Consider the following 24955-nt stretch of genomic DNA (forward strand, 5'->3'; position numbering starts at 1 on the left):
ACTTTTTTCTTTTTTATATTAGTCAAGAAATAAACGCCTCTTATAATTGAATACAGTACTAGCTGTATATTTTTTCTCTTAATTTTTATTTATACAGTATTGGTATATGAAATAAATCAGGTTGCGCGATGTGACTCTTTTTCATGTATTAATACATACGGATAAACTTTACTATAATAAGATAAGATTTTTTAAGCTGTCATCATTCTTATAATGGACAAAGCTATTAAATAAAGCTGTTATGATATTATAAATAAGTTTTTAAAAACAGCAATATAACAACAGCTTATTCATTCCCTTTCTTGGCAGCATATCAGCTGGCATGATTTATTTCAGGATTACCATATATTTTTATGACATCCTCCCAGGCATTGTTTTTATACTCACCGGCTTATTTCGAAACAATTTTTAGCTATAATTGATGGTTTTTTATAAGCATTATCTTGTGGAAGAACGTAATATTACCTAATTTAACGGAACTTTGCAATTTCGCTATATCATATATACCTAGTATTGACATGAACAAAGGAGCTATAGATTTTCAAAATAGTACTTATAAACATTCAATTCAATTTTAGAACTTTCTTTGACTGATAGGAAATTTAATCCGTATTCAAATTTCATCTTTTCAACTTTTTTGAAACGAGCATCTTTCATGTACACACATTGTAAATGTCTCTTTTTCTTATCAATATTAATCGTATAACTTCACATGGACATACATCTGTTAAATACATAAAATAAACGCTTCTAATATTTTTCTATCACTTTTACACCCATCTAAACAGAGAATGTTTGGACACCCAAAATGGAAAATGATAATAAACAATGGGCTGAGAATGCTTTTATTAGGAAAATCAATTTTAAGATTAAATAAAAAAGAAGAAAGATAGGGTTGGCTTTATGCCTCAGTCGGGGATATAATCAGAGGTCCTAATAGGATGGAAGACTATTCATTATTTTTGATGAAGTACAGAATAGTTACCAACTTACTAACCTTGGGTAGTTTATATAGTAGAACATTAGAAGAGAGAACATGTTTCTTCTGTAAACAATCACTGGATACATCCCAACATTTTTTTATTCGAGTGTACGGTATAATTAATATAATGGACCAAGTGATTCAGTGGGTGTTTTTTTTTTGTTTTCAATTTTAAGTTGCCTCTTGTGCATCAAGATTTTTCTTATTTTTATACCGGAAATTAACAACATAACTGCAAAAGTACAAATCCTGTTATATCAATTTAGATGCAAAAGAACCTCAGGATTTTTCTGTATTATTGAAGAATATATTTAAAAAATTAAAACTAATGTTTTTATAAAATAATAAGTGAAAATATATGGTAAAAAAAAATACTATCTGAGAAAGACACAATGATGTGAAAGTTTGAGAATCAGATTTATAATATAAATGTATATATATTTTCAGTTTGACCTTTTACATTTTAAAAAGCCTGGAAATCATATTCCTTATTCATTAACTTTTTAATTAGTTCAGTTGTCGTCAATTGTAAAGTTTCGAATGAGTTGATATTATAACTTCAGTCTTTGTTCATTGATGGAGAATAAAAAGAACATTTTTCTGGAAAAGGTAGGAAAGAAAAGGAAGGAAGGGAGAGGATCTAAAAGGGATTTAAATGACATTTATTCCAACTCCTTAAAGTAACTTTTCCTTCAATTGTACATAAATAATAGGTGGTACATGGGTAATACTAATACAAAACCATGAATAAAATTATTCCTTTTTACAAATGTCAAATAATATTCTATATTATATAATTTCCACTTCATTTTTTTTTTTTCAAAGTTCAAAGAGCCTTTCCTGAATAGAACTAGAATTATATATTATATTTTGAATGCTCTTTGATCTTAATCCTATAATCTATATATATACTTTATGAATACATTTGTGTTCACGACATGTATGAAGGATTATTAATAACCATTCATTTATCAATGACGTATGTATGGAGGCCGGCAAGGCTTCAATAATATATATTATGTTTTTACTTATTTCAAATATCATTGTAAAAGAAAATATGGTCTAAATGTTATCACTTGCGACCATTAATGCAGTTCTAAAAATGGGACTGTATTACCTATTGTAAGTGTTAGACTACGAATATTCTTTTTCAATTTCAATAATGAGTGATGACTTGAATTATTTGTAGTTAGTTTCATTAGTCACTTCAAAAAGACTTGTAACTATAGGGGTATATCACCTCAGAGGACACAGAAACGAGAACTTTGTTGTAAGAACTGTTGATAAGTGTCAAGGAATAATAATAAATTTATGAAATTAAAGTAAGTTTTAGAAATGTTACTCGTAATCCAATTTACACTGCATTAAATACTGTATATTTATGTATCCTTCATCTGGAAGCCTGACAACACGCCTAGGGATCGAAGCTGATACATATGTAGATATACAATACACATACTTATAAATTCAACGCTCTAACAAGTCTAGACAAAATTCAACTTTATGATTTATTGAACAACTACTCACATAACTTTACTCTGTAAAAGTTTCAAATATCTGCTATTGCATGATCCCACATACATAATATTTTGTTGTTAGTTGTCGATTTTTCTGCTTTTGGGCTCGAAATAGTTCATGCTAAGCTCTGAACAATTCCTAAAAGTTACAAAACAATCATTCCACAGTTTCTATGGATGAGGGATTTAATCGCATTCTACGTCGGAATTCAAATACAGATAAGAAGTTGCATGGTATTACCAATTCAATCATAAATTACATAAGTAAATCAAAATTTATTTTAAACTACATACAGGGTGTCCACAATAAATTGGAACTACTTTAAACTTCATCCAGATCCATAATGTGGATATTCGGGGTTAAATCATACTAATATAAAAGGTTGCGTGAACGATACACTATAACTTCCGCTACAATTGTTTTGACAACATAGTCATCAGCGAACAAGCAAGGAGAGACGCCATCCTCGAATTGGTGGGACACAAGCCCTCTGCTATCTACAAGCTTCTTAACTACCCCAAGACCACGGTGTACCGGGTCTTCAATGCCTGGGAGGTTGAGGGGAAGGTCCGCCGCAAGGTCCACAACATGAGAAGTGCCCGAATCCGCACTCCCCGCTTCCTAGAAAGCCTCCGGAAGTCCATCAAGGCTTCGCCAGGGATTTCCTTGTCCAGGTTGGCCAAGAACCGTGGAGTGAGCAAGCAGCTGGTCTCCAAGGCTGTGAATGAGGACCTCGGGTACAGGTCATACCGAATGGCCAAACAACACATCCTCACGGCATCCATGAAGGCCACCAGGCTCACCAACGGTAAGCGGTTCCTCAATGACCTGAAGAGCCATGGAGGAAGAATCATCTTCTTCTACGACGAGAAGAACTGGACTGTCGAAAGAACCTACAACATCCAGAATGACAGGTGGCTTGCCAAGGAGAGAGAAGAGGTACCTGCAGTCTTCACCACAAAGTTCCCGGCCTCCGTGATTACCCTGGGTGTCATCTGCAGCACCGGTGAGGTGATGCCTCCTTTCTTCTTCAATCCCAAGGAAAGGGTTAACGCGATAAGGTACTGCGAAGTCATGGAGGAGTTCTTCATCCCCTGGATGAAGGATACAGCCGCTGGGAGGGAGTTCATACTCTAACAAGACTCAGCGCCCGCACACATCGCCATGAGGACCACTAACCTCTTCAACTCCCACGACATCACTTTCTGGGATCGCATCACCTGGCCCTCCAACTCACCCGACCTCAATCCGTGTGATTACCACTGATAGGGGAAGTTGGAGAGGGAGGTGTGCAAGGTCAGCCACAAGAGCATGGCGGTCCTGAAGGGTTCCATTACGAGGGAGTGGAATGCTGTCGATTCCGCGGAAGTCATCAGGACATGCAAATCCTTTAGGGGCAGGATGGAGAAGATGGTGGCTACTGAGGGAGGACATGTTGAATAAATTTATTGTTTAATATCATGTCTAACTTTTTTATATTAACAAATACACTCCAAATTCCATTTTTATCAAGCAGGTTGAATTTTAAGATAGTTCCAATTTATCGTGGACACCCTGTATAATGATTGCAGGTGCAATATTTTTTTTTAATGATATTTGAACTATTTTTATAAGTCTATTTTTTTGTTTTTTTGTAAATAATGTTTTATAAGCTTCCTTCGGAAAAAGGAAGGAAATTGATTGCATACAGTATAATTAAAAATATCTAAAAAATATATTGTTGTATTGTACATAAATGTGACATGTATTATGGCATGTTACTATTAAATAAGTAAAAAATATGTTAAAAATAATTATAATAATTCCAAAACAAGAAGGAATTGGCAAACTACTATAAATTGATATTGGATCTTTTTTTTTTTTTTTTTTTTTAAAAAATGGTTAGGAAATGCAGCAAAGGTAACGACGTGCTACCTCATATTGAAAAGTGAAGCTTATATACGAAAATTATGCATTATCAAACGCTATTATGTTCTGCCACGATAACAATATTTTGATACCGGTTCCAAAGTTCTGGGTGGGGTTATTTGGGAGTAATGCCATGGTTAGATGTAGGTGAAGTTCTAGAAAAAGGAGTCAATAGAAGTTACCGCGTCTGATTAGAGTCCGGGAAAACATTGTGAAGAAACCAGAGATTCTTAAGAGTGAAATATGGAGTCAGTAAACCTAAGAAAATGATCAACATTCATAAATACAATGAATTACGAAGATCGTTGAAAGTTAAGAGAGATGTTGAGGTTTTAGTAGTTTACTAAACGGGTTAGAACGTCCCTCTCTATAGTACTAGGTACTGGGATGGGAGAATCATTATTAATATGGGATTTACCATGACGTTGTATTTTTAATGTATTGTTCAGTCATCATTATTATTGGAGCGTTCTAAACATAACAACACCAAAATAAATCTGAGACATTTTCATGAACTGATACCGCGTTTTACAAATTTATCGTTTCATGGCATTTTCAACAAACAAAAAGATTTTAAACCAACAAACCTCTTGATTTGAATAACTATAATTGTTGAGGTTTGATGATTATAATATATAAATTGTATGTTCCAAATACGTCGTGACATATATGTGGAAACTCGACTTAATATACACAAAATAATTATACTATGCATTGCTTTTGGAACAAGGTAATTTCACCTATAATCGTTCCAGCTCACTTGGACCACTGGACTGGCCATAAGCATGTATTTTACTTTACAAAGTGGGATACAATACTTTGTAATCTATTAAACTTCACTATAACAAGGTTGAGGATTAATTAATTATTAATCGTTGTGGACAAAAGTATTGAGAAGCACTATTTTCCATCTTATTAATTAAATAAATGACTGTATAATATCGCCATAGCATAACGAATTATAGACTTAATCACAAAATAATTTCTATTAGTTTCTCTCTTTACATATATATGTATATACGAGTATATATATATATATATATGTAATATGGAAACATTTGGCAAGTAGACGCTTTATATGTATGTACATTCAAGATTTACTATGTTGATAGTATTACATAGATAGAATGGAACTGCCAAATATTTAATTAAACCCTGTTCTTACTTCAATCCATAAAAACAATTATTATAATTATTCTTTGAAATAAATTATTATAAACGAATCAGTACTTCAGTCACTAGTCCACACATATTTAGTTAATAAAAATTACAGCATAAATTTAAAAAAAGCTTTTTCACTAATGATGATAATGTGGATTATTCAATTCAGTCTGTTTAGTTGGCTTTTTTCATTATTTTATGATTAGTGTCTACGGGGTTATCCCACTAGATACAAGGACAATTTACCTCCCGATACATTTTATCCTCACTAATAAATCTTTTTAAAGAACTTTAAAAGCATCAACTACTTCATTTATTGACATCTAGCACAAAAGAAATGCTACCCGATGAAAAAACTCTGCATTTTTTGTACAATCTCTAAAAATAATAACTTGTTTTCCTAGAAAATCACGTCAAATTTAATTTGATTTTTTTAATGTAAATTCGGTTTAGAACATGTAGATGGAAAATGAAACCGAGTTCAATGTCATCATGATTATGTCCGTCTGAATCCAAACGAACAATAAAAATCGAAAAACGATTCTGACATACATCATTTTAACTTAACGAATTCCTAAAGAAAAAAATTGTTTAAAAATATGTAAAATTAATCAAATATCCAATCACTATTCTTAGGGGATAAATGTCCTTCATTTGGAACTGTATATAGTCCCAGCCTAGAACTATTCCACGAACATAAACACTTCCTATGATGTATTTTTTGTCAGTTGTCAATTTTTTACTCATTCTTCTCTTATTAATTTTCTGAACGTTGATAAGTTGAGCTCAAATTACCTCTTATTAATATGTGAACAATTATCGACGGATTGGCTAACATTCAACTGGTTTTTGGACGGAAAATAGTCAAAAACTACTAAAAAGAAGGACTAAAACTTATGTTTTTATTTTGAAGAGAGTGTATACTAGAAGAGCAGAGAATATAAACAATTTTATATTATACGTATAACTTTATCCATCGATATTAATAAAGCAAAATTTGTCCATCTGGATGTTTGCCAATTTGTTATTTTAGCAAGTTAGTATTTGATCTAAGAAATAAAATTGTAGCGACAGGGATGTGTAGCTATAGCCCAGTTCATCATATTAAAAAAAGAAAAGAAAAGGGGAGTACATATAAGTTTGGTTATAAACCTTAAGTAACTTTCAGTGTGTTGTTGGCAACTTGAACAATGTTTTTACTTTCACAAGCTGTTATCATTATTATTGAGAAAAGAACATCTAAGTAATGATTAACTACGCGTGAGTGTGCTCATAAAAAAGGAAGAGCAACGCCGAAGATTTTTTGGGAAGTTATCTTCTACTGGGTGGTCCATTGAAATCTGAACACTTACTAATTCAATAATAAATGAAAGTTGGATATTTGAAATTAATTCATATTTTGATATATTAACGCACGAATAATTAGTTACAAAACAAAACAAACTTGAGCTCTGTAGCTTATGTGCAAGTCAATAAAAGGGCACTCGAACTTGGTCGACGAATTTCCATTCGAGCACTCCAAGCTGTCGGCAATCCAGAACCACGTTTTACACCGTCAGTAAGTCTGAAACGTTGGATAGGAATAAGGGCTCTGTAAAAAAGACCAAACTGGACCCAAAGGAGTTAAAGGAAAAAACCCAGGACAATCCCCTCAAGTCTATGAGGGTCCATGAAAGAGATCTTGGGGTTTCAGACCAGACTGTCGAGAAATATCCAAAAAGTTGGCGGAAAGGGCCTTGTGGGGGTGGAGAGGCCACTTTTGAAATCAACAATGAAAGAAACCCATCTCCTCCGTTGCAAGGCTCTTGTGAATGAGAATTTTGAGTTCTTTTAAACTCTTGTTGACACTTTTGGCCACACTACAGCCTGATGCTAATCCCTTTAACTATACCTTTTGCCCTACAGTATCCGACATCCAAACATCGGGGCCCTCAAAGCCACTGTCAGCTAACACTGGGACTCTATAACAAGAATTCATCCGCAACAGGTGCCAGACCTTCTGGCACCACCTGGAATCCATCATTGCCGCTAAAGGAGGCTACATTAATTATTAAGAGAGCTCGGACACACATTTATTAATACTATTAATTTTGTTGAAATTATATTAATTGTTAACACTATCCAACAAAATCATACATTTTTTGTATGCACAAGAATAGCATATGTTCAACATAGTACAGTTTGATTCTCTGATTCCAAATATGGTCTTATTCTTTCTCTCATAGCCTCGTGGCCTTCAGAAAAAGGCCATACATTTTTAGTTATTTTGGCTATTTTTAAATGTTGAAGATTGAGATAAATTATATTAATATATTTTAAAGCCGAATGTTATAAAATTCCTAACCCATTTTTAAAATTTATGCATCATACTTATAACTCAAGTCATCTTTGTTTAAATCGGAAAGTAGAGGCTTTTTATTTAGAGGCTCATATCTTCAAGACGAATAGATTCAAAAAGTTTAAAAGTATTGCATTGGATAGCTAAAAGTATGAACTTTAATTTTTTTTTTTTGTAAAGAGCCTCTCCAAAAACGCTCTATATCGTTGTCAATTTGAGATAAAGCCACGACAATATTTCAAGGAAAAAACTCATTTTTGAATTGATCTCATAATAAAAGTGCATAAGGATTCGTATGCCCCAGCTAGAAGTGACAGAAACAAAGACAGAGAAGAGAGAGAAACAGAAAAAGGAGAAAAATAAATAATTATATCTTGTTGAAGTTTAAAATTCAAAATGTTAATATTTTAATGGACCACTCTATATATTAATAAAGGAAATCTATATTACTAAAGTAAAGTTTTTCTTATCTACGGTGTGTAGTAATTGCGAGCAATGCCGATTATTATCGCTAGTTGCTTATAAATTTTTAAAATCATCATTTTCATTTTGACTTCTTTATTAAATTCATATTTATTATTTAAATTCAAAAAATTAAATTTTATTTTTAAAAATTAAAATTGTGAAAAAGAAATATGTTTTAAGGTACAACATTTGAGTTATAAACTATATTTCAGAAGAAATATCCATTCATTAAGGTCCAAATTTATAATTTGTGATAATTTTGTGGGTATCAGATTTGATAGAATTTGCCATTTATTTAAATAGCAAATTTTATTTTGATAGCAAATAGGATTATCTTGATATATGGGAGGGGTTCGTACCTCTCAATTCATATCTTTTTGTCAAAATTGTTAAAGAAAAAGCCTATTCTGTCAAAAAATAAAAGTATATTTCCACAATTTGAAACATTTCATTGCTGTAATTTTACGTCTTTTCTTTAAAAAATCAATTCTATAATTTGGTTTTTACAAAAAATATTTAAATAATGAGCAACAACCGCTTATCCTTTTCCAATTAAAAAAATTGGTTTTTTCTTTACAAAGATCCCTTCCTTAAATAAATGACAATCCTCATACTAGAAAAACTTTAAAATTAGGTCTCTAGAAAAAAAGTCACCCCCATGAAACAATTATGATATTTAATTCTTATTATGATTTAGATAATTACTCGAGTGAAATATATCTATGTTATCAAATTTTTAGAAATCAATCTAAAAGATGTCGTCAAAAGCACGGTTTTTAAACTGAATAAGAACTTTATTATGAAATTAATTGAGTAACTAAAGACTATTAAAAAAATATTTAAAAAACCAACAACAAACTAAATATGTGAAGTTGATTCATTTTGAAATTTTCTAAAAATTGTGAAGCAATCGGCGCAGGAACTTTCAACTTTTATTCCAATAAGAAGGATAATATCTTATTAGATCTCCAGCAAGGTTCGATGAAGTTAAACCAATCTTATGAAACTTGACAAAAACGGGTTTTTTTTTGCTGCAGCAGAAATCTTTATTGCTCTAAGACTTTCTACTTTGATGTGCTCTGCAATAGTTACTTTTCCTGCAGCCAAGCTTTTGTAGCTTGTTATAGTTTGTTCCAATACTTGATATTTAGCATAACGGCTTTTCGAAGGTAGTCCAAATTATAAAAAGGGTGACAAACTTCTCTATAAATCTTGGAACGTTCAGTGTGATAAATGACTGGCAAAAGCGTGAAAATTAAACATTTACCACAATCATTACATGGAACGTTAAAATAAAAGTGGATTTTTAACTGAAATATCTGTTATTTTCTGAATAATTTTTTTTTAAATCTATTGTTTTCTCTTTTTTTCATAATACGTGTGTCCTTTATGGGTGCCCACACTTTTAGACCAAGGAGGCTGAAACTTTGTATGGGTGACTCTTTTGAACCTTGTTGGAAGAATTCTATACTCAAAACAAAACAAAACTAAAAAAAACAGCTGAAGGAGACTAGATTTATAAGTTATAAATCGGAAAGTGTTAGGCGTTTCAAAAAAACAACTATACAAATAACAATGTTTTCTAAATTTATTCAGAATCAAAAAAGTTATAAGCAAAAAAAGAATTTGGAGGAAATTGCAGTTTCGTTTTTTTTCAGGTGCAAAAAATGGATTTCCACAATGGAACAAATGAAATTGGTACGTAATTCTTTTTATCCTTTATATTGGAGATTAAGATCATAATTATGTTTGTCCATTCACAGGATAAATCTAAAACTCCAGAAAATAAACACATAATATTGTAGCTTCTACTTCTGTTTGAGTTAAATTATTCATTACATGTACTACAGTATAGGTGACAAACATTTCAATTAGATGAACAGAAAATCATGCGCTCATACTTCACAACATAGTAATCAATCCGTTGGTCTTTCTCGATGAAAGTGTTCATACCTCCAACAATTATTTTTACACTACTCATGCATCTCACCGAATATGGCAGTTTGTATTTGACTATGTCAATAGCATAGTGTCAGGACTCACCATTCATCCTTGATATTTTCAAAGAATACCAGCTGCAGAGGATAAAACTATTGCTCAAAAGTTTTCTATATGGATTGGCTCTCCACATTTCAACTTATTCGCAATAAGAGCTTTGTCGCCGAAAAGAGCAAAAATCATTGCTCGAGTTTCCAAGAATTTTTGTTGTTGCTTTACCGGCACCCCAAGCAAAATGATTGCCTTCAAGATAACTGTAATGTATTCAAGTTCAAATATAACTAAAAGGAAAATATTTTTTGCTTAAATATAAAATACTATTAATATAAATAACTCAAATTTAATTAAAGAGTAATCAATTATAAAAATTAAATAAATAATTTTACTTTTTTAAATTATATATTTAAAAATCTCATGCAATAAATTCGAAATATTTTAGTTATTTGAATATATTCCAAATATAAATTAATATATCAACTATATATTAGTAATTCTTTAGTGGAAATAAGATGAAAATTTAAAAGAATGAAAATATAACACCATTAATTCCAATATTATTATTTTTTTTTTTTTTTTTGGCTCATAATGATAAAAGCCTTTATGTTTTTCCGATACTTCGAATAATTATAGAAATTTGTATCTGCATTTGATAACTTAGTAGACTTTAGTTATTGGATTAATAGATATACAAAATATACTTACTGAAAGGAAAGCAAAATATGAATTTAATATTTGAGATCCTCCAATCTTGAAATGAATACATTTCTATTTCAAATATGTTAAAATTCAATTTTTAACATTTCAATGTCAAAAAGGCAACTTAATACAAAACCTTTTTACATATATATATATATTTATCTAGTAGTCCCCATTGTTGTCAAATTCTTTAGCATTTATTGTCATTTATTATTTGATAATTTTATTTTTTAGTTACTCCTCACGGATTTTTAAGTTTTATATGACATCTTATAAAATAAGAATTTTATTTATGTAGCTATTAAGATGGATATGTGTATAGTATGTAGTTGCCATAAAAACCTCATTGTATATTTCATAACTGTATCATTTTTTTAAATTCCTAATTAGACTATTTAACTCATTTTCGTCCTATAATTGAGAAGAAGGGCCCCTAATTACTTTTACTCCGAACAAAATTAAAGAGATATTCAAATCCCAAAAATTTTGTTTTTGCATCAAACAGAGTGAAATATCTTAATTCATATTTTTTCCAAGAAGTAGTCTCTAAAAACTTTTGAATTATAAATTTTTTAATGTTATTAAATTTTGAAAAATGAAGTCATATACTTAAACTTTATAATAAACATTGATTTTTATCTTTGTGATCATCAAAAATGATAAATTAGACTCCGAAAGAAATGGTTCATTTTTCTTCATTTTTATGTACATAAAAAGGCATTTTCTTTGATTCAGAAAATATACCGAAATAATTATAATCTGGAAAAAAATCTACAATAACACAAAATCATGTATATATTGAAAAAAAAATTCAAAAAACACATTGCACGTAATAAAAATAGAAATTTAGGATTATAAAGGTCAATTCCCAATTTTTTTGGAGGTAAAAGCATTCAGCGTCGCATCATCTCAATCCAAGTGCGAAACAAAAGTGAAATTTTGTCGACTAGTCTTATTTACAGTGGTAATAATGATATCTATATAATATAATAATTATATCTATAGTGAGAGTAAACATTTATATGTAATACTGTCTTTGTACATGTTTACAATAAAAAAACTTCATTGGGGAGATATATAGAATACAACCTTTGTTCAACAGTTCAGAAAAATTCAAGTTATTTATTTCATATTTAGTATCAAACGTATAAAAATATTTACAACTTAAATAAAATAAAAAAAGTAGATTTATAAGGGAGAACAGATAAAAATCTTTAAATTTGTGTATTCATATATTAAAAGGAGCGTAGAAAATAAAATTAAACAATAAAAATTTGTAATAATACGAGATTGACATTCCTAAAGTCAGCGTATCTAAATATTTTATTTAGAAATTTATTTATAAATATTTTATTTATTTGAGAAACAGATTTTAAAAAGTATCAAATATATTTAAAAAATATTTGCCAATTTATATAAGGTATATAATATTACGGAATTGATAATGTTTGGGTAAAGCCCCCCTCCCCAAGTGCATCAGTGGGTTTTATTTTGGGGAGGGGGGAGGATTGATTCTTGGAATTTTTTTTTTTTGAAAATAAATCTTAAAATTTAATTTTTCAGAAAAAAATTTGAAAAATTAAATTAAAGTTCACATATTAAATTTTCTAGTAAAAAGCAAAAATTCCTTCATTGGGTGGGGGGCTAAAGCCCCTTTAGGCCATCTCCTACGGACGCTTCGTCCCTCCAAATTATGAAAGCTAGCACCGCTCTTGATTTTTTATGTACTATTTTTTCCTTCATATTGATTAATTATAATCTTATTGAACTATCTAAAGGGTTTTTAATTTAGTAGAAAAATGGTTCACCGTTAGTCTGAGGGGGCCTTAAAGAATCCCATCCCGATGACCATATAAAATATATTGATGAAAAATCGATTCCATGGCGGGTTTAAATTAATTATTACAATGCAAATTTAAAAAAAAATTGAGAATGCTTAAAACATGTAAATTGAATATTTATGAACACTTACATATATAAATAAAATGCTTAGATGGTGTTATTTGTTCTAATATTTTTGGGAAAGTTGGTTGGACCCTTCGACGAGTTTTACCACGACCTCGTTCAGTTTCAATATAATAATCACGAACTGAATGGTGAAAATCATTTAAAATATGCCTGGGTAACACTTGAACATGCTTTAACAGTCCAATTTTATTTATTGATATAGGTATCTTCTATCTATTAACCTGGAGATTCAAATATAAGAATAATCTTGAGATCATCTAACTCCCTATTGTATAGTAAAAAATATTCACCATATATTACGAATAACCATGGAATTTTAGACAGATCTCTAGTATTTCATTGTAAAATGTAGGTGATATTTCGATAGTATGTATTGAAATTTTGGCACATAATTCCAGTAGGCAGCAACAGTTTAATGTTTTTTTATACTAATAAAGCATTTTCACTGACGCAACGAATTGCATCATAACTGAAAGAGAAGCCATCTTAAAGGCTTAAACTTGATATTTTTACAATATAATTTTGAATAATTTCCAATAAATCGTGATGAAACCTCATCAAATCCTCTTTTCACATTTGCTTTGATACAAATGATAAGCACCAATTAAATCAAAGTAATATGTACTAAAAATTGGCTGGATTTGTACCTTTTTTTTTAAGGTTTAATACCTTTTATTTGTTTGGCCCCATTTTGACATCCAATAGTTCACTATTTTCCTTAATATTTATAGAAAAGGGTCTTGATTTTTATACAACTTGGTTGTTTAGGACCCAGAAGTGCCCTTACATAAATAGTGCTGCTTATGTTAGGTGAAAACACTCAATAAGTCATTACATATTTTGATCTTAAAAATCAAATAAACATCAATTTCAACCAAAATTACACAATAACGATGTATAAATCGCAAAACGGCTTGTAGGAAATTTACCTACCACCAAACATTATGAAGTAAAATACATAACTGAAGTATGTGTAAGGATTACCAAAAAAAAAAATAGATTGGAAGTCAATTAATGTAATTTAATCCCAATATTTCCTAAGTTAATTCGACAGCGACGGAATAATTTTACAATATCGCATAGATGGTTAATGTTAGCTTCATGAAATTTTGTGAAATGATGGTTGAAACATTAACATGTGGGTAAATTTCAAAAAATAAACTGATATAAATATATACCTAATACTATTTTTATCTTGAAATTTATAGAAAAAAAATATCTCCTTCAACAGCTAATAACATTTAAAAAGAGTCATCTATGTTTTTAACATACTTAATTATATAAGTTAAGCCTAGAATCTTAAAGTGATTCTCATCTAATATGGTACAAAAAGACTTGTGAATTACTTTTCTGGAATTGTTCAAGTCCTAGTGCTCACACATAGTCCTGTATCAACTTCTCTTCATTTTTAAACAAGGACAATAAATAAGCACTTACTTGAGGATAATATAACTAGTAATGAACCAAAAATACGGCAAAAAGTGTCGTTTAACATACAAAATTGAGTTTTCATTTATAAATCTATCTCATAAAAGTAAAAAATACGAAAATAAATCAAATCATTGGGATAGGAACTGTATAATTTGGTAATAGTTATCTGATGACATATTTTTTCAAAGCCATCTTTGGCATTTTTAATTAACTGTCTCAATATTTCATTTATTAACGTTATTAGAAAGTAGTTAATATTTATTTCTAAAGTGAACTTTATTTTTTCAAAATGGTCATCCCATTTATTCATTTTTCTCTTACTCAAATAAGAAATAAATTATTTTTTTTATGAACAACATTTCGATTTTTTTCTTCCATTAATTACATAAATAATCAATTTTTCCTATGGAACCCACATTTCCCCCCACTCTAATAATCCATGGGGTGTCCCCAATGGCCTTGACTATATAGGTACGTCTCCAGTTGAATATGGCAGTGAATAATGGATATTTTGAAACGAATCGTGATTTAACAAGATTTAAAAAGAAACAAGCATTTACATTTCATAAAAATTAATGAGAAAGGAATTCGGTAAGTGTGCTAACAATTGGGATAATTTATTTATATAAAGAAAGGACCCTATCTCTAACATACTACTGAGAGTCAATCATGTGTTAGTTCCTGGCCGAAGGAATGAAAGCAGAGATTACTCAATATAGATATATATTTTTTTACATTCAAATTAATGATGTACATAGGTTTTGTATTACATGTAAATAGTGACATTGGACATTCTTAAAAAAAAATAAATCAAAATTACATGTAAGTTATCACAACCAAAAACAAGAAGGAGCAAATATAAATATCGGTAGAAATAATCACGTATATAAAAAGTAGAATTTTTTGCCGACATTTTGTCTATTAAATAAGAAAATATAATAATTAGAATTATTTACTTTATAGAAAATTAAATTGCTGTGACAAAAAAACACACACATTTCCATCGTGAAAGTAAGGGGGCAAAAGGGTTGATTGGGAGATGTGACTTTGAATAAATAAACAAATATATCTCAGCTCGAAACATCTTTAAGTTCTTGTCTTTTTTTTCCATATAGGACTATCCACAAAAAATTGGTAATTAATAAATATGAAGATAGAATATAACACGAAAAATTTATCATAGATTGACAACACATTCAAAAAGCTGTATTTTTGAGTTCTCAAGACTTGTATTATCATACAAAAAAGTGGCTAATTGTTAATGAACATATATATATGGCAAATTTAATTATCATTCGAACCGTTAGAGGATTCGTCTTCCGCCTTCTTCCAAATACAAACCATATTATTTGAGGTAACAGCTACAATGTAGCTGTTATCATACGAAGCAGCTACTTTATCTATGATGATACTATGTCTATCAATGGGAACCTTCTTAGAATTCTCTAATTGGTCATCTTGTAATTCTGGCCACGTAAGGAGGGTGGTTGGTTCAACCCCACTTTTTAATGCTGGACTGGAGTCCTTTCCGAACTGAGGAAGGTTATAGATCCAAACCGTTCCTTTATCATCACCACAACATATAAGCCCTTTACCTAAACGAAATCATTTAAAATGAAAAATAATTATTATATTAAACTAATTTGATCAATCTTCTCTTCTCTTACCTTTATGACAACCTAAGTTCATATAAAAATTGTCAGTGTCAGACCACCGAAGATTAGCTAACATTGTAACATCTTTTTCGATCACACCTCCCGCCTTTTTTTCAACGTCAACTATTTTTTTCACAGTCGATTTTAAATCCCAAACGTAAATAAGACCATGTAAAGCACATTTGGAAACTATGGTATTCTCTGATGCAACAGCCAATGAGTCTACAATTGGATTTTCTCCATTATCCCTATCATTCTCAGGCATTAAAAAGTCGATCACCTGGGGTCTATTCACAAAATAAGAAAATTATAGATGTAATCATGACAAATATTAAATTGAATGGTAGTAGAAAATTTATAAAAATACATACTTGTAGTCCTTATTGTCAATAACTTGGTCATCTTCTATCTTCCAACCAACAAGACCGGCAGCTGTTCCAGCCAATAAATATCTGTTACGTCCAGTCCATACAATATTGTAGACATCCCCATAGTCAGGAAAAAGTTTGAGCAACTGTTTAGGACAAACGCCATCATATGAAGGAATTGTGGGCTTGCCAATATCCCAAAGAGATACAACTCCGTCATTTGAACCACCTAGTAGTGCAGATACAAAAATTATTAAGATTGACTAACTTTTGAACATTTATGCCTTACAGAAAAGCCAAGTGGGATGCTCTGAATGGAAGACAAGGGAATTGACGGCGTGAGTTTTCTTTTCGACTGGTCTCCACTCGTGAAAACATACTTTGTATTGAGGATGAAACATACGAATCTCGCCCCTGATTCCGCCACTTACTAGTATATTGGTTTTTTCACTCTCAGATTTTTCACCTTTAAGTTCTAAGGTGGTCCAAGCCAAGGTATAAAAGTCTTCTCTGAATAAATACAAAATAAGTAGGTAGTAAAATAAAATCTTGTGATTCAAACATACTTCAATTCTTTGTGTCTATATTTCATGAGGACGGTTCCGGTACTGACATCAATTATACAAATGGAGTTGCCTCCACAGGTTGCAACCAGAGATGTTGTTTTATTAGGATAATTTGGATCAGGCTCAAAAACGACTTCCCATATCTTTGATATAAAAAAACTATTAAAAAAGTCCTACATAATATGTAAGAATGGAAAAGGGTTGTACCTGAGTTTTAATATCCGCAGGATCGTTATTTTTGCTATGACTTCTGATGAAATGTACCGGTTCATATGAGATGCCATCCTCACCAGTGGACTCACTATTAGAATGATCCGCCTTTGGCCTCTTTGTTGCACTTTTCTCCGTCGAGGAGTCCTTACGTTTATCTGGCATTGTGGACTGACTCTTCAACTTTTAACTTTTCAAGGTTATATAATTAAGATCTATGTATGTACACAAAAACACTATTTCACTTTGGAAAATCGATATCCAAATTCTAAGCCGACATCAACTAACAACGAATTTCCATCTGCTCAACCATGAAATCTGTAATATAAAAATATATTGTTTTACTACTTCTTTCATTAAAATATCAGCAGGAATTAAATAAGCATTTAATATAAATATGAAAATCTTGAGTAAAAGAACCAAATTATTTTTGCTCTATGTACTCAGTATAAATATAAAGATATATATTTTTAATCAATAACATAAATAGTCTCTTTGTAACTTTTATCATCTCTTCGACTCCTTTATAATTTTTATAATTTTTTTTTGTCATCCCTTAAAAGGGAAGAGCGGACGGTTTATCTGTGTAAAAATTGATAATAGCAGGAGCCAAGATTTAGGATTTTTCATCTGGAGATTCTTCTGAAAAATTAGCATTTTCCCCTGTTACTTTGCAACGGTGCAAAATCGCGTCTTCATAGGCTTTTTTAACAGCTTTCTTTTCACTGGGTTTTTTAGCTTGAATTAATTTTGATTTATCTATTTTGGAGTTAACTCCAAGTGGTTCTAATTTTTCTCTTTGTAGCCATTGCCAAGTACGTTTTGAATCAAAAAATAGAATCAGGTAATGTGGGCTACTATGAGTAGATGCCATATCGAGAACGTCCTGAGGTGGTACCGGAATAGGAACCCCATTATGGAGATAGCCTGTACGAGGCATTTTAGGATTGATAATTAGAGCTGGATACCAAGGATATCCTCTGGTCTTAGCCCAAACAAGATCAAGAGGTTCTAAAGGAACTCGCTGATGTCCACCTCCAGAAGATTCGGTACAAGAAGTGTCTGAATCGGAGTCAGTTTCTGTTTCATCTTCAGAACTTCCAACTGCATCAGTTGCGGATTCGGACTGAGTATCCTCATCAGTTTCTACGACTTCAGTACCTCCACGACGATAGTGTTGGAAGCTTGATGAAGATAAGGGATTTTTATTTTCATTTGGACTTACTGTTGATGCTTTTGGCAGAGGTTTTACAACTTTAGGTGGAGATGGTTGTTTTAATGAAGGTGGAGGAGGATTATTACTTCTACGACTTCTTTTTCTGAGAGTATTAGATGGAGGAGATAAAGGTTGATCTAATTTAGAATTTAGGTTATTATCTAATTTTGGAGGTGATTCATCAACCTCCATATCTTCAGTATTTGGTTTCGGAGATACTTTCGAATTTTTCTTAATATCATCATTTATTACTTTTCTTTTACTTGAGCGACCAGATTCATCTTCTTTTTGAGAAGCTGATATTTTTTTACGAGTAAACAAAACTGCATTACGGCGATTTACACCCAATGGAGAGGATTTAGCAGCTGCAGGTGTATTGCATTTGTCGTTAGACTCTTTATTATTTCGAGGAGAATCAGCGAGTTTAGACTTTTTGGCAACATTATTCTCGTGAATTTCATCGTCATCGTCTTCCGTCCTATGGATTCTCTTCCTGCCTCTTTTTTTCGTTGAGGAAGAGAGATTGTCTGCTAGTCCTTCCCTACTATTTGCTCTTAATTTTCGAGAAGCATTAACAACATTTTGATCTCCCTCCTCCTCCTCCTCCTCCTCGTCTTCAAAAGTAAAATCAAATTTACGACTTGCTACACTATCATTCAAAACCTTTTTAGATTTAGAACTTAATGAAGAATTGGGACGATCCACAGAACTCTTCCTTTTTCTGGATGTAATTTCCTGCTTCAATGCTCGAAGACGACGATTTTTAGCACCAAGATGAGTTACAGAACTAACTTTAATTTGATATTCTAAGAGCTTCTTCATGTACATTGCAGAGTCACCTTTTTTTTAGAGGATTTTTGTCCGAAAGAAAATCGTCTATTTCTTTCAAGAGCACGTCATCAGAAGCATTATCACGGGATTTCGACCTAGAAGACGAAGACAAGAGTAAGCCATTACAATCAAATCCAATTGAATTGTATAGTTTTCGAGCTTCCTTTAAAATATTTGAACCAGAATCTTTCAATTTGATCCCTGCTTTATAAAAAATGGTCCCTTTCTCATTGTATGATAAACAGTTTTCATATATCAGAGCAAAATCTTTTTCGAGGCAGTCAAAAGATTTATAGTGATCTAATTTAGATCGTATTGTACTAAAATCCATAGGGTGTTTGATATGATCTAAATAGTCGGGAACGTCATCTAAACTAACAGGTTCATCAAAGAAACTATGAGTGTCTAAAGCTTCTAGTGAATCAGTAACATGTCCAAAGAATACTGGAAGAGGTGCTAGTTCAATAGTTAAGCGTTTTTCATCCATCGCAATTAATTCTCTTTTTCTTTGCTCTCGCTTTCGAATCAATTCACACAGAAGACGCACTTTTTCAAGATCTTGACGCAACTGTCTGAGAAGTTTTCTGTGCTCTAATAAAGATTTAAATGAATCCTTTTGCTTACTAGATTTTTTAGTTTTACTTTTGGTTTTGCTTTTAGTCTCTTTTGTTGGAGGGGTTTCCTTCTTTTTACGACTCAGATGAGCATTTTTCTGTGGAGTCTCGGGACTTTTGTCTTTAGTAGTTGCTTTAGCAAATTGAAGTCTTCTTATTAAAGGCACGCCATTACGAGTTTGTCTTTTAAGAGTCCAATAAGCCATGAGTCTTTCAAAAAAATAAGTTTTTTCTGGAACATTTATTAAAGAGGCTATCTCTTGCGCTTTATCCCAAGGACACTGAGGACTGAAATTCATTAATCCTCGAAATAAAACAGGAAGTGGTGAAAGCTCAGAGGACTTCTTAGGGGTATTACGAGCTTTGGTCTTTGGTGTGGAGATGCCTAATGCTGCAATATCATCCAATTTTGGTTTACAATCTGAATCAGCTGGTGTATGAACATCACAGAAAGCAGTTTTTCGAACGGTTACAGATAAACCATTTGCAGATGATTCTCTAACGGTATCCATTTTCATATGGAGCCCCGCTAATAGACCACACGTAACATGGAATGCAGTATAACAATTGGTTTTATGACACTGAATGCATGCTCCAACTCCTCGTTGTTTGCAAACACGACAAGATAGTTTCCATCTTGCTGGTGGAATATTGTCTATAGAATCGATAGGTTCAAGGAATACTGTATTGGCAAAACGGACTTCAGGAATCCAGAGACCACAAACGACATGTGCCCAACGACCATCGTCAGTTTGTTTAAATGCTCCTCCACGATTAGGACACAAGCAGCATTCCACAGAACGAGATGGGGATTGCAGACATCGACGACAAAGCCATTGTCCTTCAGGGATATAAGGAACACCATAGCATTCTTGATGAACTGCTAAATTGCACAAATCGCAGAATAATATCACATTAGTATTAGAGCATTCACCATCCATACACACACAACAAATAGCATCATCATCGATGGGTTGACTAAATTCACTTAAAAGTCCATTGCTTTGTACGTGAAAGTAAGACTCTTTTTCTAACCTATCCATGAGAAGCTCAAACTGGTTCTCTGTGATCTTGGTCAGACTATCTGAAGCTCTTTTTTGATTGATGAGATCCAACCAGGCCACATCCTCCTCATCCATGTCGTACTCAACTTCCTTATCAAGGAGCTCAGCACTTTTTTCTACGAATGTATAGTACTTGTCAGGGTCCAGAGTAGACTTGCTTTTAGGAGGAGAGAGCATACTATAGTAGTCAGGGATTACAGCCCAAAGGGCTTCCGGCAATTTAGAGGAATGCTGCTTCTTGGGACCATCCTCTGCCTCATGAGTTCCACCCGCTCGCCGCTTCTTGGAACTTTTGGGAGGATCCGGAGTTGGACTGGCCTTCCGCTCACTGCACAACGCATCCGGAGGAAGAGACGCTTCCCACGCTTTCCTGCAATCAGAGAAGGAAATCAATGATATCTAATCTCTTTTCTTCGCCCACCCCACAACCCAAAACTATTACCGACTCATTATTCCAAAGGGCTCCTTGATAGATATCTTCTGCAGTCGCCCTTCCGCTTCGAACTCCAGCATTTGCTCACTTTCCACATAGCTTAGAGATTCTTTGAGAGGGGATTTGTAGAAGGGGCCTCCCTCGGCCACGAATTCCACCTTCTCACACGTCTTTCCGTGAGAGGAGTTGAGGTGCAAACTCATCCCAGAGAAGGTTTTGTACACTTTCCCACAATCGTCCCAAGGGCACTTATATGGGGGCTTGCAAGCCCTCATATCCTCGATAAATCCCCGGATATCAAAATCCAGCCCCATCCTGGCGGTTAAAAATGTTTATGTTATTTTGGTGGACTCGAAGTCCCCTCTTTTTGTAATTGAAATTTCTTCCTTTTCTTCTTTTCTTCTTCTTTTTTTTTCTCTCTCTCTCTCTCTTTCCTTTTAATTCTAGATAGACTCACAGAAGGGAATCTCCCCCCTCTCTTCCACCTCCTTCCCCGGCCTCCTCCTTCTCTTTCCAGATATCCCATTTTTTTCTTTCTCTTTTCATTCGCTCTCCCTTCTTCTTCGACAACAACTTAGCTTATGCTGAAAAATAATATTTAATCAAAACATTCCCTTTTTTACATATAGTTACTTGTGTTTTGCTCCAAACACCGTTCCGAACTTTTTTGATAGTTTTGGAGATACATTCAATCTGGTTCCTTGATCGCCTTAAGTTATTAGTTATTACCAATTATTCTATAAATGAATTTGTGTACTGCATCGAGCAGTTATTTTTGTATCTATAAATAAAAATGATGGATATTGGATTATTTAAAAAGCCCGTTTATTCGGTTCGGTTTTGTTTTGAATTTTAAAAAAACAACAGTAGGAGACTATGGCTTCGTGCCTTCTTTAACTTTTGTACATTTCTCCCGCCATTTAATAAAAACAAAATATATGTAGTATAAGCATCGGTCTTCTGCTTCCTTACGAAATACTTCGTGTACACGCACGTTGTGATGATGACAACAAACTGCGTCACTCATTCCCGACTTTTGCATACTACGATCTATTTTTTAACAAAATTGTACTTTTTGAAGTAGATACCTACTTGACCATGGAACGGCGTGTGTTGTGTTAATTGACGTGTTTTTCATTTTATTTTTGTTCACAACAATCAAGGTCCTATAAGACTGATGGTGATGATGTAGCACAATATTAATAGTAGACATTAACTAAGTCTACTGTATTAATGTCATATTTTGTAAAAGCGTAGCTATACATTTTGCTAAAGAGAATGTTCAGGGAATTTATAGATCCTAATAATAAAGCCTCGTGACGTTTTATTTAATGCTTAAATATTATGAGAGTTAAGTGACTGAGTGGATGCGATGGATATTTGATTCCCATTATTGAAAAAATATAAATATTAGCGGATACAACTTACTTTTTCTTACAAAGACTATTTGTAGCATAGTCTTTGACTATTATACTACATAAATATTTTAATTAATAAATTTAACGGCTATTACGAGGAAAAAGGGAGAGGGGAAGCTTTTTACAAGCTTAATAGTAGCAACACACAGGGAGGGTTTTTGAGGGTGAAATTATAAAATTCCCGCCATTCTCCTTTTTTTATAATAGAGATGTGCTTATTTTACAGAGTATTCAAACCTTTTACAAAAATGATATTAGTCAGTGGGGTGTCAGTCCTTATTTATTTGGTCCAGTCTGAGGACCGGTCCTATCAGTCTTTTCGTACTGTCTGTACTATAACTGATTTAAAAAAATAAAGTCATAAAGTGTAGTATCTACGCACTCAACCCGCTTGACCCCTTAATATAAATCTAATCTGTTATTTATTTGATGATATGTACCTTATCTTACTTTTATCTTGTTTTACATATGCAATTTCATTGTGTGAATCTCCACGAGGAAGTTGCCAGTCCCCGTGTCTATTATATATTTATCTAGAATATATTACCCCTTTTGTTAAATCTTAATCCAGCCTTATTCTTTTTCCCTGACGTTCTTATCTTCCTGGCTTGGCAACGAGTTTAGTAAAGAACACCACATAAAGGACCAAACTTTATCAGTTGTAGGAATAAACTGGATGGGACTGTAGTCTTCAGTCATAAATAAGTATCAACACAACACTAGTATTTGTATTACTTACTACATAAATATATATACATATTTTGGAACGAACACTTACTTATTTCAGGAGGCTATAAAATAATCAACAAATAATTATTTAATAGATGTATTTTTTGCATATCTGTTGAACAAATATATTTAAAATAACTTATTCACTTCAGGGCTTTAAATGCCTACAATATTGTAGCTACAAAAGTACTATGCGACACACATTGATTGTGATATGTATCACATCTGGCGTACAAAAAATTTCCAAACTGGTGAAGTATACTAAAGTTTGTACACTTGTTGTTTAAAAAAAAAATGGAATACTCAACAATGCTCAATATTTGAATTACAAACAAAGTCAGACTTTTTTGGAGATGTAATATAGGGTTTGAGTTATACACTGATTCATGGAATTCTAGATACCTGGAATAAAGACGGCATTGTATTATTTTCCTTATCCCATATGAGTCAACTTTTATTTTATGTGTACAATAATAAATTAGAGAATTATAGGGGCTAAATATATGGTGTTTAACGTTTCAAAAAAAGTTAATATACAAATTTCAGCAAATATTGGTATTCCTCATATTTTTTTAATACAAATAATAATATTAAAAATTATTATGATAAATAACTCAGAACAAAAATAATAAATATAACGATATATTTAAGCACTTTCTAACGATAATTTTTTACATTTTCTTTTAGTCATTGATTTTTTGGAATTTGTTGGCCGCTTTGCAATATGAATACAGTTATTAATTTCCTTAGTATCATTTTTGGCAAAAATATTGAACATTTTCCTCGAAAAAGATGTGTAAACATCTTGAAACAAATGACTATTGAAACATTTACTTGCTAGTAAGGTAGAAAATCTGGAATCTTTAACTAAAACGTAACATATTTCACTAAAGAGAAATCCAGGATTATTATTTTCCATAAGAGTATAATTTACTTCATTATTATTTGATATAAGATTAAAAATTCTCCATACCTGTTGTCCCATAGTAAAATTAAGATCTGATGGAGAGTATAGCCCGCCTTGATTGGCAAAATCAAGAAAATTAGACCTTCTTTCGTTCAGTTCATCATTAGTTGAACTTTCAGCTAATATAGTAAGAGCTATCACATTTCAATTTTTTTGAAAGAGATCTAGATAAATAGCAGATATATAAAAAATGAGAACTTCATAACTATCTTCTTCTTCTATTTTGACTACGCAGTCTTGAAGAAAATTAAGGATACTATCTAGATCCTTGGAATACGAATTTTGAACTTCAAATGATACATCTTTATCATTGCCAATTTACTTGATTTGATTTATACTGAAAGAATTAAACCGGACAAGAGATAGAATTCGTATCTTCTTTTCAGATTCAAAAATCTGACGTACTGAAACAAAGTAAT

At 31.9% G+C, this 24955-nt stretch overlaps 2 protein-coding genes across 2 annotated transcripts; both read right to left on the reverse strand.

Moving 5' to 3' along the window:
• Positions 1–15171: 15171 nt before the first annotated feature.
• Positions 15172–18444, reverse strand: LOC121117605 (leucine-rich repeat and WD repeat-containing protein 1). Its single transcript, XM_040712051.2, has 6 exons — positions 17262–18444; positions 17055–17197; positions 16778–16998; positions 16492–16717; positions 16133–16407; positions 15172–16060 (listed from the first exon to the last, which is right to left on the reverse strand). The coding sequence occupies exons 1-6, from the start codon at positions 17427–17429 to the stop codon at positions 15750–15752; spliced, it is 1344 nt and encodes a 447-aa protein (XP_040567985.1). The 5' UTR covers positions 17430–18444; the 3' UTR covers positions 15172–15749.
• Br140 (bromodomain-containing protein 140) lies at positions 17842–23751 on the reverse strand. Its single transcript, XM_040712060.2, is given in 5 exon segments — positions 17842–19321; positions 19323–21359; positions 21432–22006; positions 22056–22203; positions 23388–23751. Coding segments are annotated over 3 exon segments (3783 nt in total). The 5' UTR covers positions 21737–22006; positions 22056–22203; positions 23388–23751; the 3' UTR covers positions 17842–17880.
• Between the last annotated feature and the right edge of the window lie 1204 nt (positions 23752–24955).

This window comes from Lepeophtheirus salmonis, chromosome 1 (genome assembly GCF_016086655.4).
Source record: "Lepeophtheirus salmonis chromosome 1, UVic_Lsal_1.4, whole genome shotgun sequence".
NCBI lineage: Eukaryota > Metazoa > Arthropoda > Copepoda > Siphonostomatoida > Caligidae > Lepeophtheirus > Lepeophtheirus salmonis.

What these genes read in the sequence shown, in the direction of transcription:
- LOC121117605 (XM_040712051.2), bottom strand. Translation starts at nt 17,429, where the DNA reads ATGCCAGATAAACGTAAGGACTCCTCGACGGAGAAAAGTGCAACAAAG. An exon ending in CTGCGGATATTAAAACTCAG is followed by an intron (nt 17,198 to 17,261) that starts GTACAACCCTTT and finishes TTTATATCAAAG; the next exon opens with ATATGGGAAGTCGTTTTTGA. An exon ending in TATAGACACAAAGAATTGAA is followed by an intron (nt 16,999 to 17,054) that starts GTATGTTTGAAT and finishes GTATTTATTCAG; the next exon opens with AGAAGACTTTTATACCTTGG.